The sequence below is a fragment of the Pseudorasbora parva genome, chromosome 12, assembly GCF_024679245.1.
Source record: "Pseudorasbora parva isolate DD20220531a chromosome 12, ASM2467924v1, whole genome shotgun sequence".
Taxonomy (NCBI): domain Eukaryota; kingdom Metazoa; phylum Chordata; class Actinopteri; order Cypriniformes; family Gobionidae; genus Pseudorasbora; species Pseudorasbora parva.
In genome coordinates this window covers 432,026-450,000 of record NC_090183.1, presented here as the reverse complement: position 1 = coordinate 450,000, position 17,975 = coordinate 432,026, and the positions used below count along the sequence as shown (strand labels likewise).

At 46.2% G+C, this 17,975-nt stretch overlaps 2 protein-coding genes across 12 annotated transcripts in view; both read left to right on the top strand.

Annotated features, from left to right (window-relative positions):
* fbxl3b (F-box and leucine-rich repeat protein 3b) overlaps positions 1-8,095 on the top strand; it is an 8,603-nt gene extending 508 nt beyond the window's left edge. Inside the window, exons 2-5 of the mRNA XM_067458637.1 lie at positions 1,695-2,058; positions 2,404-2,526; positions 3,470-3,641; positions 6,096-8,095. Of these exons, the coding sequence (XP_067314738.1) occupies positions 1,696-2,058; positions 2,404-2,526; positions 3,470-3,641; positions 6,096-6,736 (1,299 nt within the window). The 5' untranslated portion in view covers position 1,695 and the 3' untranslated portion in view covers positions 6,737-8,095. The remainder of the gene's footprint in view (positions 1-1,694; positions 2,059-2,403; positions 2,527-3,469; positions 3,642-6,095) is intronic.
* A 5,043-nt stretch (positions 8,096-13,138) lies between these two features.
* The window catches only part of caskb (calcium/calmodulin-dependent serine protein kinase b), a 113,873-nt gene continuing 109,036 nt past the window's right edge, over positions 13,139-17,975 (top strand). For 3 of the 11 annotated variants that reach the window (XM_067458663.1, XM_067458660.1, XM_067458659.1), the window contains exon 1: positions 13,152-13,905. In XM_067458663.1, the coding sequence (XP_067314764.1) occupies positions 13,847-13,905 (59 nt within the window). In that variant the 5' untranslated portion in view covers positions 13,152-13,846. Of the gene's footprint in view, positions 13,906-17,975 lie in introns of all 11 variants that reach the window. The other 8 variants (XM_067458655.1, XM_067458652.1, XM_067458662.1 and 5 more) reach the window with 6 other exon arrangements.

Here is a 17,975-nt window from a genome sequence, read left to right as displayed (position 1 = left end):
AAAAATAAATATAGTCTCCAGAATTGCTGTTGGGTTAGGGGAACTGAAATATAAACATTTAAAGGCACAATATGAAAGATTTAGGATTCAAATATCCAGAAGCCACTCGAGCAGTGTTTATATTGTGTTGACTTTATCCCAAATGTCCAAGAATGTTTAAATCCAGTGATTTTAACCAGGACGCGGCCGTGTGTGTGTGTCGCCAGTCAATGACATCATCATCCCCACGGTGCTATTGTGTAGTAACCATGGCAACACTATCGCCGCTTTAATATGCGTGCCATGTTTTACCGCCTTCTCATAGTAGCATTATAACATCACTTTAACACACTCAGATGTGTGTGATATGATAAAATAGCGCTGCGTTACACACACACACACACGAGCGGAAGAAGCTTAAGCGCTTGCAGCAGAATAAAAGCTCCGCCCACTCGGAGTCAAGACACGCCTCTGTGTTGAGTGAGAGACGGAAAATGACATACTGTGCCTTTAACTGGTGCCTGTGGCTGTTTTCATTACGAATTTATTCAAATATATAAATATATGCTTGTGTTAAATATTGAAGAACACAAATAATGATTATTAAGTAATAAAGTGCATATATCAATCAAAAAAGTAACTTTTCCTGCTAACTATTGACTTTATTGTGATTTAATGGCTTTAAATGTGACGTCACGTGACTATTGTTCTCCAGCTGTTTTATTGGCGGTTGAAACTCTTACATACACTCTCACTCAATCTCTCTCTCTCTCTCTCACACACACACACACACACACACACGAGTGGAAAAAGTGGAAGCGCTCACGGCAGTATAATAGCTCCGCCCACTCAAGAGTCAAGACACGCCTTTGTTCTGAATAAGCGACGAAAAGTTACATACTGCGCCTTTAATGGAAGAAATGTCATTTTTGGGTGAAGCAACCCTTTAACCCGGATCCCAGCGTATGCAGTGGAGGACACACACACACACACACACACACACACACACACACACACACACACACACACACACACACACACACACACACACTCTCTCACTGGCGAATCTGATGCTGTTTGTCTTATTCTTGATGAATATTCATATCTATCGTGTATTCTCACGCATAGCTGATGATTTATTAACTGATAATGGTGTCAGTTGGGGCGTGCACACACACACACACACACACACTTAATTTCTGTTTCGCTTGTTAATCCGTCATGTGTGGTTAATGAACTCAGATCACAGCGGATCTTCAGGTGATTAAACTGAAAACTGTGAGTTGTTTGTGTGGTGATCCAACAGTTAAAGGGTTAGTTCAGCCAAAGGGAAACATCTGTCATTAACTCCTCTCCCTAATGTCACTCCACACCCGTCAGACCTCCGTTCATCTTCACACACAGTTTAAGATATTTTATATTTAGTCCGAGAGCGTATGCAAGTGTATGCACACTATACTGTCCATGTCCAGAAAGGGAATAAAAACATCATCACAGTAGTCCATATGAGACATCAGTGGGTTAATTAGAGTCTCTTGAAGCATCCAAAATACATTTGGGTCCAAAAATAACAAAAACTAAGAGTTTCTCTCGGACTAAATATAAAATATCTTAAACTGTCTGTGAAGATGAACGAAGGTCTTACGGGTGTGGAGCGACATAAGGGGGAGTCATCTTCATTTTTGGGGAACTAACCCTTTAATGTGTGTCCTCAGAATGAAGCGGGGCCAGATGGGAGTGTGTGAGGAGGGTGGGCCGGGCCCCGGGGCCCCTGAGGTCTGCAAGCGGCTCCGAGGGGCCGACTCTGAGGACGAGTGTGGCTCTGACGGGCCGGACTGGAGCCTGATGCCTGAGGAGATTCTCCTGCAGATCCTCCAGCTGCTGCCTCTGCTGGACCGGGCCTTCGCCTCGCAGGTGTGCCGCGGATGGAACCGGGCCTTCCACATGCCGGAGCTCTGGAGGTGCTTCGAGTTCGAGCTCAACCAGCCGGCCAGCTCATACCTGAAGGCCACACACCCCGACCTCATCAAGCAGATTATCACACGCCACTCCAACCACCTGCAGTACGTCAGCTTCAAGGTGAGTGTGTGTGGGGGCATGTTTTTGTGACATATGAGGACACAAATGTGTGTAATGCCATGGGTATGACACAGGTATTACAGGAGAGGGTGAAATATGAGGACATTACCCATGGCCCCACTTTACAAAAGGCTTATAAATCACACAGGAGGAGTTTTTATGAGAAAGTAAAAATGCAGTGTGTGTGTGTGTGTGTGTGTGTTTGTGTGTGTGTGTGTGATGGGTAGGTTTAGGGCCAGTGTAAGAAGATGGTAAATACGGTTTGTACAGTATAAAAACCATTACACCTATGGAAAGTCCCCATATGTCACAAAAACAAACGTGTGTGTGTGTGTGTGTGTGTAGGTGGACAGCAGCACTGAATCTGCAGAAGCAGCGTGTGACATTCTCTCTCAGCTGGTCAACTGCTCTCTGAAGACCCTTGGGCTCATTTCCACTGCAAGACCCTCTTTCATGGAGCTGCCTAAAGTCAGTAAATCACACTCAATCACTCACTCACTCACTCACTCACACACTCACTCACTCAATCAATCACTCGCACGCTCGCTCGCTCACTCACGCTCACACACACTCACTCACTCACACTCGCTCGCTCGCTCGCTCACTCACACACACTCACTCACGCTCGCTCGCTCGCTCGCTCACTCACACTCACTCACTCACTCACACACACTCACACTCACTCACTCTCACTCACTCACTCACTCACTCACTCACTCACTCACTCACTCACTCACACTCACTCACACTCACTCACTCACTCACTCACACTCACTCACTCACTCACTCACTCACTCACTCACTCACACTCACTCACTCACACTCACTCACTCACACTCACTCACTCACTCACACTCACTCACTCACTCTCACTCACTCTCACTCTCACTCACTCACTCACTCACTCACTCACTCACTCACTCACTCACTCACTCACACACTCTCACTCACTCACTCACACTCACTCACTCACTCTCACTCACTCACTCACACTCACTCACTCACTCACTCACTCACTCACTCACACTCACTCACTCACACTCACTCACTCACTCACTCACTCACTCACTCACTCTCACTCACTCACTCACTCACTCACTCACTCACTCACACTCACTCACTCTCACTCACTCTCACTCACTCTCACTCACTCACACTCACTCACTCACTCACTCACTCACTCACTCACTCACTCACTCACTCACTCACTCACTCACTCACTCACTCACTCACTCACTCACTCACACACACTCACTCTCACTCACTCACTCACTCACTCACTCACTCACTCACTCACTTTATCTCAATCACACACACACACACGCACTCACTCACACACTCTCACACACACACACACACACACACTCTCTCTCTCTCTATAACCGTGTTGTGCTGTTGTTTGTCTCCTCAGTCTCACTTCATCTCTGCGCTGACGGTGGTGTTCGTGAACTCTAAATCTCTGTCCTCTCTGAAGATCGATGACACTCCAGTGGACGATCCGTCACTCAAAGTGCTGGTGGCCAATAACAGCGACACGCTGAAGCTGCTGAAGATGAGCAGCTGTCCACACGTGTCTCCGGCAGGTCAGCGCCAGGGTTTTTTATATTTTTGGTCTATTAGCTTTCAGTGTTATTTTTATGTTCGAAATTAAGCCAATAATTCTTCATTACATGTCTCTGTATTTACAAAGTGGCTGTGTGATGTCATGTCTGTGATGTCATGTGGCTTTGTGATGTCATGTGTGTGATGTCATGTGGCTGTGTGATGTCATGCGTGTGATGTCATGTGGCTGTGTGATGTCATGTGGCTGTGTGGTGTCATGTGGCTGTGTGGTGTCATGTCTGTGATGTCATGTGGCTGTGTGATGTCATGTGGCTGTGTGATGTCATGTGGCTGTTGGTGTCATGTCTGTGATGTCATGTGGCTGTGTGGTGTCATGTCTGTGATGTCATGTGGCTGTGTGATGTCATGTGGCTGTGTGATGTCATGTGGCTGTTGGTGTCATGTCTGTGATGTCATGTGGCTGTGTGGTGTCATGTCTGTGATGTCATGTGGCTGTGTGATGTCATGTGGCTGTGTGATGTCATGTGGCTGTGTGGTGTCATGTCTGTGATGTCATGTGGCTGTGCGATGTCATGTCTGTGATGTCATGGCTGTGTGATGTCATGCGTGTGATGTCATGTGGCTGTGTGATGTCATGTGGCTGTGCGATGTCATGTCTGTGATGTCATGTGGCTGTGTGATGTCATGTGGCTGTGTGGTGTCATGTCTGTGATGTCATGTGGCTGTGCGATGTCATGTCTGTGATGTCATGGCTGTGTGATGTCATGCGTGTGATGTCATGTGGCTGTGTGATGTCATGTGGCTGTGCGATGTCATGTCTGTGATGTCATGTGGCTGTGCGATGTCATGTCTGTGATGTCATGTCTGTGATGTCATGTGGCTGTGCGATGTCATGTCTGTGATGTCATGTGGCTGTGTGATGTCATGTCTGTGATGTCATGGCTGTGATGTCATGTGGCTGTGTGATGTCATGTCTGTGATGTCATGGCTGTGTGATGTCATGTGGCTGTGTGATGTAGAGTTTAGATTCTCTACCCGAGCCCGAACCTGACCCGAACCGACCTGCGGGCCGGGTCGGGCTGAGATTTCCCTGCACTATCCTCGGGTCGGGTAGGGCCGGGCCCGTGATCAAGCGTTTGTTTTTTTAATCATTAGCCTTCTTTACTAGTCTAATTGGGTGGGCAGAAAGCTATGCTATAATCAGAAATTATATGTATATTTAGCAAAGTAAGAACTAATACAACAACTAAGAAACAAATGTGTAGGCTACAGAGTTGCAGAAGTCAGGATTAGTGTAAATGTGTGTTAAACTCACAGCTGGAGCAGTGATGGAGCGCAGCATTATAAACAGAAACGCTCTGAGTCAAGAGCTGCTCGTGAACACTGCACTTTGCTTAATTAAATATCTTCGAATCGTTTCGTTTAAAAGTGGACATTTAAAGCTTTCTATACGCATATTTCTCATGTCTGTGAGGCGAGTATAGCCTGCTGAGTTTGGGTTTATTTATGAGACGCGCGCTCCAGTGCATGAGGAATGAAAGCAATCACTCCCACGACTTCACCTCGCGATTATAGTCTGCTATTTGCTTTTTATTTATTAAATCCAGGCAACTAGCCCAAGAAACCTTTTTTAAAATTAAGATACAATTTAAACAAAATGAAATAAATGCTTTCTACAAAACAAAACTTAATATTAAACTAAATATAACCACCAAAATCATTTCTGACCCACTCGCATCTTTTCACTCATCGTAATCAGATGAAACATGTAAAAATAATATTATAATATTTAAACATAAATATGAAGGAAAAAACACATTGGGGAATGGCTACAACAAAGTAAGCTCCAGATGAATGTCTGAGCTGGATTTGAGCAGACATCAGTTTAGCGGTGAGCGGATCATGAGCGCGCGCCTGCGGATTATTGAGCGGAGTCGGTCAGCTTTATTTATAGCCTATAGCGCTTTTACAATGATGATTGTTTCAAAGCAGCTTCAAAGTGTTAAACATGAAAATATTGCAACAAAATGTTATTCGGCTGTACAGTCGCTGTGGAGAAAACTGAAAACTAAATGTAGTTTAATCATGAGCCTCACCAGTCCGCTTCGCTGTGCTTTGCTCATTACAGGCTCGTTCTCATCAAACGCCCACGCATTGAACAATGGTCGGGTTTAAATCGGGCTCGGGCTCATAATGACAGTTAATGTGTCGGGCCGGGCTCGGACACAACGTGCACGGGCTCGGGTAGGGTCGGGCTTGATTTTTTGAGCCCGATCTAACCTCTAGTGTGATGTCATGTGGCTGTGATGTCATGTGGCTGTGTGATGTCATGCGTGTGATGTCATGCATCTGTGTGAGTCCCTTCGCCGCTCCAACATTACACACTAAAGACGGATGTAGTAAAGTAGGTGCTGTGTAAACCCAGTAGAGCTAACGTGTGTGTGTGTGTGTGTGTGTGTGTGTGTGTTCTGCAGGTATCCTGTGTGTGGCGGATCAGTGCCACGGGCTCCGCGAGCTGGCTCTGAACTATCACCTGTTGAGCGATGAGCTGCTGCTGGCGCTGTCGTCCGAACGCCACGTCCATCTGGAGCATCTGCGCATCGACGTGGTGAGCGAGAATCCCGGACAACACTTCCACTCCATCCAGAAGAGCAGCTGGGACGCCATGCTGCGGCACTCGCCCAACTTCAGCCTGGTCATGTACTTCTACCTGTATGAGGACGAGTTCGGGCCCTTCTTCAGGCACGAGGTTCCGGTCACTCACCTGTACTTCGGCCGCTCGGTCAGTAAGGAGGTGTTGGGCCGCGTGGGGCTCACCTGTCCGCGGCTGGTGGAGCTGGTGGTGTGTGCGAACGGCCTCCGACCCCTGGATGAGGAGCTGATCCGCATCGCTGACCGCTGCAAGCATCTCTCCGCCATCGGCCTGGGCGAGTGTGAGGTTTCCTGCAGCGCTTTCGTGGAGTTCGTGAAGATGTGCGGAGGACGACTCTCACAGCTCTCCATCATGGAGGAGGTTCTGATGCCGGATAACCAGTACGGGCTGGACGACATCCACTGGGAAGTGTCCAAACATCTGGGCCGGGTCTGGTTCCCCGACATGATGCCCACCTGGTAGAGCCGCGCAGATCATGAGTCCCCTCGCAGACTGCAGATGCTCTCGTTTGTCTGGTTTTGGAAGTTAAATAATGAAGCATTTACAGCGTTTGGATCTGGACACTCTCACACACACACACACACACACACACACACACACACACACACACACACACACACACACACACACACACTCTTAAAGGGTTAGTTCAGACAAAAATGTAAATTGTGTGATTAATTCGTCCTGTGGTTGGTCAGCCGTCAGACCTCCGCTCATCTTCACACACAGATGAAGATATTAGTGTTGAAATCCGATGGCTCAGAAAGGCCTTCATTGACACCAATGTCATTTCCTCTCTCAAGACCCATAAAGGCACTAAAGACGTCGTTACAAAGCCCATCTCACTACAGCGGCTCTACAGTCATTGATGAAGAGGCCAGAATAGAGTTAGTGCGCAAAAAACACTAAATAACGACTTATATAGTGATGGCCGATTTCAGAACAAAGCTTCAAACCGTTATGAGTCAGTGAATCGATTCAAGATTCGAATCACCAAAGTGATTTCATCAGTTTGACTCATGATCTGAATCATGAATTGATTCACTGAATCATAACGGTTCTGAGCTTTGTTTTAATGACAGAATTTACATCTTTAGCTAAACTAACCCTTTAATGTGTGTATCGTGTCGGTTTGCGCTGGATGAAGGCGGGACATGTGATGTCAGAGCGAGCGGGGGGGATCAGCTCTGATCGTGTGCTTTCCTTCTTCTTTTCATATTTGCTCTTGTTGAAGTGAGCGACGGGGACCCGTTTGATGATGGATGGAAGACGTTGAATCATTTCGTCAGTCCAGTTGATCGTGTCTGAAACGCTTCATTAGTTCTCAAGCAATACGCGGACACAGATTCGGATCATTTCCTCCTGCACTTTATATAGAGATGTATTTTAGAAATGTACATATGAGATTATCGGTTGTCAATATTTCTCCTGATCATTATTATATTATTTTCTGTGCATTAAATGATTAGTGATATGAGCGTTTGTTAAGGCGTTTAATTGCTTTATTGAACTTTATCCATAAAGAGAGAAACCAATGTGGTGTAAATGTTTGTGCTGTTTTAGAATAAATGTGGGAATGTCAGAAGTGCTTGAGTTTGTGTTAGTGACGTCTCCGTGACAGTAGAGGAGTAAAACATCTTCTGAAACCTGACTTTGACAATCAGAGCTGATGTGTGTGTCGTATGAGCTCATCTGGAGAAGCGCGCTTTACTTCCTGCTGTAGGATGATGATGCGTTTCCTCTCCAGCTCTCTGTGGAATGACTGAATCATGTCTTTAATATAATAAAGGATTGTTGTAGCAACAACAAATAACAAATGAATGCGTTTCTTAATTCTGTTATTAGTCAGTCTTCATTTATTGGTGTCATGCACTCACATACTGAACTATTTTTAAATCATTATTTCTATAAAAACAATTCTACTTAAAGTAACACTTTTATTTTATTGTGCTTCTTTAGTCGAAAGTCAAAACAGTAATAAAAAACCCCCATAAATAAGAGTTCAATAAAAGCTGTGATTAGTTTATTCATGGTTCATAAATGTCCAGCTCCACCTCTCTGGACTGTGGGTGGAGTTATGATAAGTGATGACGGGTTAGGGTGCGGTTGGACGTCCTGCTCCACCTCTCTGGACTGTGGGTGGAGTTATGTTAAGTGATGACGGGTTAGGGTGCGGTTGGACGTCCAGCTCCACATCTCTGGACTGTGGGTGGAGTTATGTTAAGTGATGACGGGTTAGGGTGCAGTTGGACGTCCAGCTCCACATCTCTGGACTGTGGGTGGAGTTATGATAAGTGATGACGGGTTAGGGTGCGGTTGGATGTCCAGCTCCACCTCTCTGGACTGTGGGTGGAGTTATGTTAAGTGATGACGGGTTAGGGTGCGGTTGGACGTCCAGCTCCACATCTCTGGACTGTGGGTGGAGTTATGATAAGTGATGACGGGTTAGGGTGCGGTTGGACGTCCAGCTCCACCTCTCTGGACTGTGGGTGGAGTTATGTTAAGTGATGACGGGTTAGGGTGTGGTTGGACGTCCAGCTCCACATCTCTGGACTGTGGGTGGAGTTATGATAAGTGATGACGGGTTAGGGTGTGGTTGGACGTCCAGCTCCACATCTCTGGACTGTGGGTGGAGTTATGATAAGTGATGACGGGTTAGGGTGCGGTTGGACGTCCAGCTCCACCTCTCTGGACTGTGGGTGGAGTTATGTTAAGGGATGACGAGTTAGGGTGCGGTTGGACGTCCAGCTCCACATCTCTGGACTGTGGGTGGAGTTATGTTAAGGGATGACGGGTTAGGGTGCGGTTGGACGTCCAGCTCCACCTCTCTGGACTGTGGGTGGAGTTATGATAAGTGATGACGGGTTAGGGTGCGGTTGGACGTCCAGCTCCACAACTCTGGACTGTGGGTGGAGTTATGTTAAGTGATGACGGGTTAGGGTGCGGTTGGATGTCCAGCTCCACCTCTCTGGACTGTGGGTGGAGTTATGTTAAGTGATGACGGGTTAGGGTGCGGTTGGATGTCCAGCTCCACCTCTCTGGACTGTGGGTGGAGTTATGTTAAGTGATGACGGTTTAGGGTGCGGTTAGACGTCCAGCTCCACATCTCTGGACTGTGGGTGGAGTTATGTTAAGTGATGACGGGTTAGGGTGTGGTTGGACGTCCAGCTCCACATCTCTGGACTGTGGGTGGAGTTATGTTAAGTGATGACGGGTTAGGGTGCGGTTGGATGTCCAGCTCCACCTCTCTGGACTGTGGGTGGAGTTATGTTAAGTGATGACGGGTTAGGGTGCGGTTAGACGTCCTGCTCCACCTCTCTGGACTGTGGGTGGAGTTATGTTAAGTGATGACGGGTTAGGGTGTGGTTGGACGTCCAGCTCCACATCTCTGGACTGTGGGTGGAGTTATGATAAGTGATGACGGGTTAAGGTGCGGTTAGACGTCCAGCTCCACATCTCTGGACTGTGGGTGGAGTTATGTTAAGTGATGACGGGTTAGGGTGCGGTTGGACGTCCAGCTCCACCTCTCTGGACTGTGGGTGGAGTTATGTTAAGTGATGACGGGTTAGGGTGCGGTTTAGACGTCCTGCTCCACCTCTCTGGACTGTGGGTGGAGTTATGTTAAGTGATGACGGGTTAGGGTGTGGTTGGACGTCCAGCTCCACATCTCTGGACTGTGGGTGGAGTTATGTTAAGTGATGACGGGTTAGGGTGCGGTTGGACTTCCAGCTCCACCTCTCTGGACTGTGGGTGGAGTTATGTTAAGTGATGACGGGTTAGGGTGCGGTTGGACATCCTGCTCCACATCTCTGGACTGTGGGTGGAGTTATGATAAGTGATGACGTGTTAGGGTGTGATTGGACGTCCTGCTCCACATCTCTGGACTGTGGGTGGAGTTATGTTAAGTGATGACGGGTTAGGGTGCGGTTGGATGTCCAGCTCCACCTCTCTGGACTGTGGGTGGAGTTATGTTAAGTGATGACGGGTTAGGGTGCGGTTGGACATCCTGCTCCACATCTCTGGACTGTGGGTGGAGTTATGATAAGTGATGACGGGTTAGGGTGTGGTTGGACGTCCTGCTCCACATCTCTGGACTGTGGGTGGAGTTATATTAAGTGATGACGGGTTAGGGTACGGTTGGACGTCCAGCTCCACCTCTCTGGACTGTGGGTGGAGTTATGACATCTGTGTGATGTCATGTCTGTAATGTCTGGTGTGTCTGTGATGTGTCTGTTATGTCATGTCTCTGTGTGATGTCATCTGTCTGTGATGTCATGTGACTGTGATGTCGTGTCTGGGATGTCATGTGACTTATGTCATGTCTCTGTGTGATGTCATGTCTGTGATGTTGTGTCTGTGATGTCATGTGACTGTGATGTCGTGTCTGTGATGTCATGTGACTGATGTCGTGTCTGTGATGTCATGTGACTGATGTCGTGTCTGTGATGTCATGTGACTGTGATGTTGTGTCTGTGATGTTGTGTCTGTGATGTAGTGTCTGTGATGTCATGTGACTGTGATGTCATGTGACTGTGATGTCGTGTCTGTGATGTCATGTGACTGTGATGTTGTGTCTGTGATGTCGTGTCTGTGATGTCATGTGACTGTGATGATGTGTCTGTGATGTCGTGTCTGTGATGTCATGTATCTGTGATGTTGTGTCTGTGATGTCGTGTGTCTGTGATGTTGTGTCTGTGATGTCATATGACTGTGATGTCGTGTCTGTGATGTCATGTGACTGTGATGTCATGTGACTGTGATGTCGTGTCTGTGATGTCATGTGTCTGTGATGTCGTGTCTGTGATGTCGTGTGTCTGTGATGTTGTGTGTCTGTGATGTTGTGTGTCTGTGATGTCGTGTCTGTGATGTCGTGTGTCTGTGATGTTGTGTCTGTGATGTCGTGTGTCTGTGATGTCGTGTGTCTGTGATGTCGTGTCTGTGATGTTGTGTGTCTGTGATGTTGTGTCTGTGATGTTGTGTGTCTGTGATGTCGTGTCTGTGATGTCGTGTCTGTGATGTCGTGTGTCTGTGATGTCATGTGTCTGTGATGTCGTGTCTGTGATGTCATGTCTGTGATGTCATGTGACTGTGATGTTGTGTCTGTGATGTTGTGTCTGTGATGTCGTGTCTGTGATGTCGCGTGTCTGTGATGTCGTGTGTCTGTGATGTCGTGTCTGTGATGTCATGTGTCTGTGATGTCGTGTGTCTGTGATGTCGTGTCTGTGATGTCGTGTCTGTGATGTTGTGTGTCTGTGATGTTGTGTCTGTGATGTTGTGTCTGTGATGTCATGTGACTGTGATGTCGTGTCTGTGATGTCATGTGACTGTGATGTTGTGTCTGTGATGTCATGTGACTGTGATGTCGTGTCTGTGATGTCATGTGACTGTGATGTCGTGCCTGTGATGTCATGTGTCTGTGATGTCGTGTCTGTGATGTCGTGTGTCTGTGATGTCGTGTCTGTGATGTCGTGTGTCTGTGATGTTGTGTCTGTGATGTCGTGTGTCTGTGATGTTGTGTCTGTGATGTCATGTGACTGTGATGTCGTGTCTGTGATGTCATGTGACTGTGATGTTGTGTCTGTGATGTCGTGTCTGTGATGTCGTGTGTCTGTGATGTCGTGTGTCTGTGATGTCGTGTCTGTGATGTCATGTGTCTGTGATGTCGTGTGTCTGTGATGTCGTGTCTGTGATGTTGTGTGTCTGTGATGTCGTGTCTGTGATGTCATGTGTCTGTGATGTCGTGTCTGTGATGTTGTGTCTGTGATGTTGTGTCTGTGATGTCATGTGACTGTGATGTCGTGTCTGTGATGTCATGTGACTGTGATGTCGTGTCTGTGATGTCATGTGACTGTGATGTCGTGTCTGTGATGTCATGTGACTGTGATGTCGTGTCTGTGATGTCATGTGACTGTGATGTCGTGTCTGTGATGTCATGTGACTGTGATGTCGTATCTGTGATGTCATGTGTCTGTGATGTCATGTGACTGTGAGCAGGAGCTCAGAGGATGTGATCATGTGATGACGTTTATTTATTACAAATAAAACCAGGAAACTATAGAGGATGGAGAAGCTCTCAAAGCATGAAATGTGCAGTTTAAATTTCATACCCTGATCGTAATTATGACATGAAAAGTCAACATTATGATATACTTTAGTCATAATTAAGAGATTAAAAGGTAAAAATTATGACTAAATCTGGTCATAATTTTGACTTTTAATGTAATTGACATTTAAATTCAAAATTATGAGATAAAGTGAAAATTATGACAAACTAAACCAGTTAAGAGATTAAAAATGAAAAAATAAATATAAAAATCGAAATTATGAGACAAAATGGAGATTATGACCTATGTCAAAATGTCAAATGTTCAATCTTTCGTCTTATTATGTGGCAGAAATTGGCTTCCATGTGTTATGAGAGTCATGTGCGAGAAAGATTAATAATATGAACGTGTAGTTTTTCATTTATAAGACAAAACACATATTTTTGTCTGCCATTAATGCAAAAGCAAGGGCTCCTCCGCTAGTGTTTTATGTGGATTATTCTGATTATATATATAGCTCTATCAGTTTATAGTAGATCTGTGTTTAATGAGCTGTTGAATATTTCTGAGCCTGATGGATCATGTGGCTCAGTCAGTGATGTCATATCTGATATATCAGGAGCATAAACACAATATCCCACAATTATTCTCAGGGATATTATTCTGCAGCATTTATTCAGTAGGAAAATGCACGGATCCTTGGGAAAATCGCAGAAGCTCTTACGTCATCGGATGGTCAACCAGCACGCGGAGCGACGCGGATCCGCCATTGGCCGATTGACCAGAGAACGGCTTTTCTCTGGTCAGATTAGGAAACTGCGCGCGGTGGGCTCGAAGGCGCGCCCTTCTTCCGCCATCTTGGCTCAAGCAGCCCGTGGGGCGTTACCGGGAACATCCGGGTGATCCAGGCTCCTCGGCGGCCATTGCGGCTCTTTATCGCGCAGCTTCATAACCTTGAGAGGGCGGAGCGTCTGCGCGCTGAACCGGAGTAGCAGCGGAGCGGGAGGAGAGTCACCGAGCGACGGAGAGCTGCAGAAAACCGTTACACGGCAGCGCCGCTTTACCTCACGCGCACCGAGCCGCTGTAACGGAGGATCAGGGCGTGTACCGGTGCGTCTAACGGACAATCATGAGCGCCGTTGGACGGGGACCGAAGCGGCAGCGGCTTTGAGCGCGTTTTTTACCGGAGGAATCGCTCCAGCCGTTTTTTTTTTTTTTTTTTTTGCGGCCGCTCGCGTCACACTGACATCTATTATCTGAAGCGGCAGATTCCCGGAGCGTTGCGACCTGAATCCCGGAGCGTTGGTTTTCCCTGACATCATCATTACCACCATCATCATCACCACCATCATCATCGTCGTCCGTCGTCCGGTGTGAACGGGCATCTCCGGTGCTCGTCGACGGGCATCTGCGGGATTTACAGCAGGATCCGGCGGTGAAAACCGTCCGCCGCTCGGGTTGTGACATTCGCGTCGCGTTTCTGAGGTAAATCTCGGGTGTTTTTTCCCGAGGATCGGTCGGCGGGACGATGGCTGACGACGACGTGCTGTTCGAGGATGTGTACGAGCTCTGCGAGGTGATCGGGAAGTGAGTATCCGATACAATCAATCAATCAATCACCGACGGCTGATCGGCTCCGGTCTGAGGCGTTTTCCGACGCTCTCTTTGTCTCGTGTGTTGACATTTTATTGCTCTTAGGTTCAGCTGACCGTGTGTGTGTGTGTGTGTGAGAGAGAGAGAGAGAGGGAGAGAGAGACAGTGTGTGTGTGTGTGTGTGTGTGTGTGTGTGTGTGTGTGTGTGTGATGGGTAGGTTTAGGGGCAGTGTGAGTGAGTGAGTCAGTGAGTGAGTGTGTGTGTGTGTGTGAGAGAGAGAGAGAGAGAGTGTGTGTGTGAGAGGGTGAGAAGAGTGTGTGTGTGTGTGTGTGTGTGTGTGTGTGTGTGTGTGATGGGTAGGTTTAGGGGCAGTGTGTGTGTGTGTGTGAGAGAGAGAGAAAGCGAGAGTGTGTGTGTGTGTGTGTGTGTGATGGGTAGGTTTAGGGGCAGTGTGTGTGTGTGTGTGAGAGAGAGAGAAAGCGAGAGTGTGTGTGTGTATGTGATTTGACACTAATGTTCATTGATCAGTAACTCTTCATCTACTTCTCATCATTATGTGACTTTCCTGTCAGTCTCTAAAGGTAAAATGTCATGTTTGTGTTTTCCTTTGTGCCGATTTATTCTAATATTGTCATTGATCATTAGTCGGTAATATAAATCTGCGTGTGTGTGTGTGTGTGTGTGTGTGTGTGTGTGTTCTGTTAATTGGTTGAGATATTGAAGATGTTTGTAGACTCCAGGTCACTGGTTTGCTGTGTAACCATCAGCTGTGTGTGTGAGTGTGAGAGAGGGACTGTGTGTGTGTGAGTGTGAGAGAGAGACTGTGTGTGTGTGTGTGTGTGTGTGAGAGAGAGACTTTGTGTGTGTGTGTGTTCTGTTAATTGGTTGAAATATTGAAGATGTTTGTAGACTCCAGGTCACTGATTTGGTGTGCAACCATCAGCTGAGTGTGTGTGTGTGTGTGTGTGTGTGTGGATCTGAGAGATTGAGCTTCCTCTGACACAGAAGAGCGGCTCATCTTTCAGTGTAAGGAACATTTTAATAAACTAAAGATAAACAATCGTCTTATTTGGTTTCAAAGAACCAAATGTGTGCTGGAAACATTACGAGGATGTTAAAGGTTCTACACACACACACACACACACACACACACACACACAGCCCCTAACCCTACCTATCTCACACACACACACACACTGCCCCTTAACCTACCCATCACACACACACACACACACACACACACACACACACACACACACACACACACACACACACACACACACACACACTGCCCCTAAACTTACCCATTACACACACACACACACACACTGACGGATCTGGACATAGTGTGTTATTTCCTATCACTGAGAGTCTGGACAGGTCAGAGGTCAGACAGTTCTAAGGATCATTTAATGAGCCGATATGATTCTTTCTTCCCATGAGTCAGTGAGTCGATTCGGTGTTCAGATGATGAACGAACAGGACAGTGAAGCCTCTCATCCAATAATCTGTGAGCTTTGTTATTTTTGATATGAAACACTAGCCTAGAGATCTAGACGCCCCCTAGCGGCAGCAAATCTAATCTGCCGCGAGTGTCGTCTAGCAACTCTCAATACCCTTCTGAGCTGTTAACGCCAAACTCTGGACGGGCCAATCACATCGTGTATAGAGTCGGTGGGCGGGGCCATAGTGACGACGGCCGAGTTGCGTTTGCGTGCTTCTAGTAAACACAGAAACTGGCGAACGGCGGTCTGTCGAATCAGCTTTGACCGCGACTCTGGAAGACTTGAGTTAAGCTTTTCTCTGAGAAAAGAACAAAGAACGGCACTGAAGTCATTCTGAAGAAGGGAAGATGTGTTCGAGTTTAGCCGACCGGATACGGCGAATGTTTAATCCGTCAGCTCTGCTTCACCTCCGTTGCTCTGGTTGGTGTAGCGCTATCCTATCGCGTGCAGAGGGAGTTTGACAGACAGACGTTTATCCGTGCGTTTGCGGTGCAGGAGCCGCACGCCCTGTTGTGCTTTCACATATGTTGCGTTTTCAGTCCGCAACCGTTAACATGGGTACAGAACAAATACGCACCGCATAGGCTACGCACCGCAGACGGAGTTTGTGTGAAACGGGCGTAAGGTCTCATATCCGCGGCTATAAATGTCTTTTGCCATTTGAATAAGTTGGAAATGTCGGTCTAAATGCTGCGGGGATAGTTTGTGGGATAGTTTGTGGGATAGTTTGTGGGATAGTTTGTGGCTGTTTCTTCTTTTTATCGTCTTGTCGGCGTAAATGAGTTGATTGACATGGCATGAGTTATTCCCGCTGCTGTACCATCAGCAAATGCGACATACCGTTGTTTTTTAATCCATCACACTGGCCAACACCATCATAGCTTACAGAGAATCCAAAGTTCACCAACACACCAGACCCGTTGGTTACAGGAGGATCTTCTATTGCTGGTCTGTTAAACGCAATCGCCATTTTGCGACGAGCGTTCAGCGTGGACTGAGTAAGCGCACCTGACGGAGCAGTCTAAAACATATATATATATATATATTTTTTCTCTTAGTCAGGGCATTGCCTGCCACATCGTTTTGGTTATTTGGCTTCCTTGTTGAACGCATAATATTATATTTTACATACTTTTTTATTTTCCAAATCTAATTAATTAGACCAAGAACCGTTCAATGCGAATACGCGTACCGTTACACCCCTAGTGATGAGACTCCTGCTCGGCCAGATCCGTCTGGAGCTCGTGGCTCTTCGCTTGCGGAGCCAAACAAATATTGCTGGACCATAAATTGGCCAAGATATTATTGCGATAAACGTTAATATTGTCGTTCTGAGACCATTTTCATCTAAAATAATGATAATGGTGTAATAATGCAGTACACCTCTTCAAAGATCAGTAAACTTTTATTTCTAAAAACTATTTATCACTAAAAACAGAAAATGTTTTACATATCAACAAATAAATGAACAAAACAATAAAAAGCGATGGACTCTCAGTCTGTTAACAGAAAATGCACTTGAATAATCACCAAAAACTATAAATAAAACTGCAGCGGATGATTGTGTTTTATATTTATATTCAGGGCTTGACATTATCTTTTTTGCTCACCAGCCGCCGTGGCTAGTGGTTTTCCAAAGTTACTAGCCACTCAGCATTCTCACCGGCCACAATTTGCAGTTTGGAAATTACATTTTATATGATTAAAGTTGACTTTGGCATGCCTAAATGACTTGATTTTGAGTCATTTTACTTGATTTTGAAGATTTAAAACCCTTTAAACTTTCACATGCAGAGTGAGAGAGCCTACTCTACGTTAAATTAAGCTTCACTTCACTGAAGCTTCCCCCCTGTAGGAAATGTAGCAAGCTAAGCTACAGCAACTTGGCAAAAGTAGTTTACTACATCTGAGCTATTTTTTATTTATTTAATTTTACATTGAACCAACTTCATTCCAATCAACGCTATCTCTGTGATCAATAATATTCAAGCAGATAGACATGGATACTTTTTCAGTTAGGCTATTCAAAAATTGTCTAAATCGATTTGGCAAAAAAAAAAAAACGTGATCCATAATATTAACAACCAGGTGTTGAGAGTGTGTGTATGCTCATCTGTAGCCTATGTGTATGATGTGTTTGCATTTATGCTCAATTTAGACTTGGGCACTTTTGCAGGAAACTTAGTTAATTTACAAATCAACTCAAGTCAAAGTAAGCTACAGTAGCAAAATAATTAAGACTTGCTATAATTTTGTGTGTGTGTGTGTGTGTGTGTGTGTGTGTGTGTTCGTGTGTGTGTGTTCGTGTGTGTGTGTTCGTGTGTGTGTGTTCGTGTGTGTGTTCGTGTGTGTGTTCGTGTGTGTGTGTTCGTTAGTGTGTTCGTGTGTGTGTGTTCGTGTGTGTGTTCGTGTGTGTGTTCGTGTGTGTGTGTGTGTTCGTGTGTTCGTGTGTGTTCGTGTGTTCGTGTGTGTTCGTGTGTGTTCGTGTGTGTTCGTGTGTGTTCGTGTGTGTTCGTGTGTGTTCGTGTGTTCGTGTGTGTGTGTTCGTGTGTGTGTGT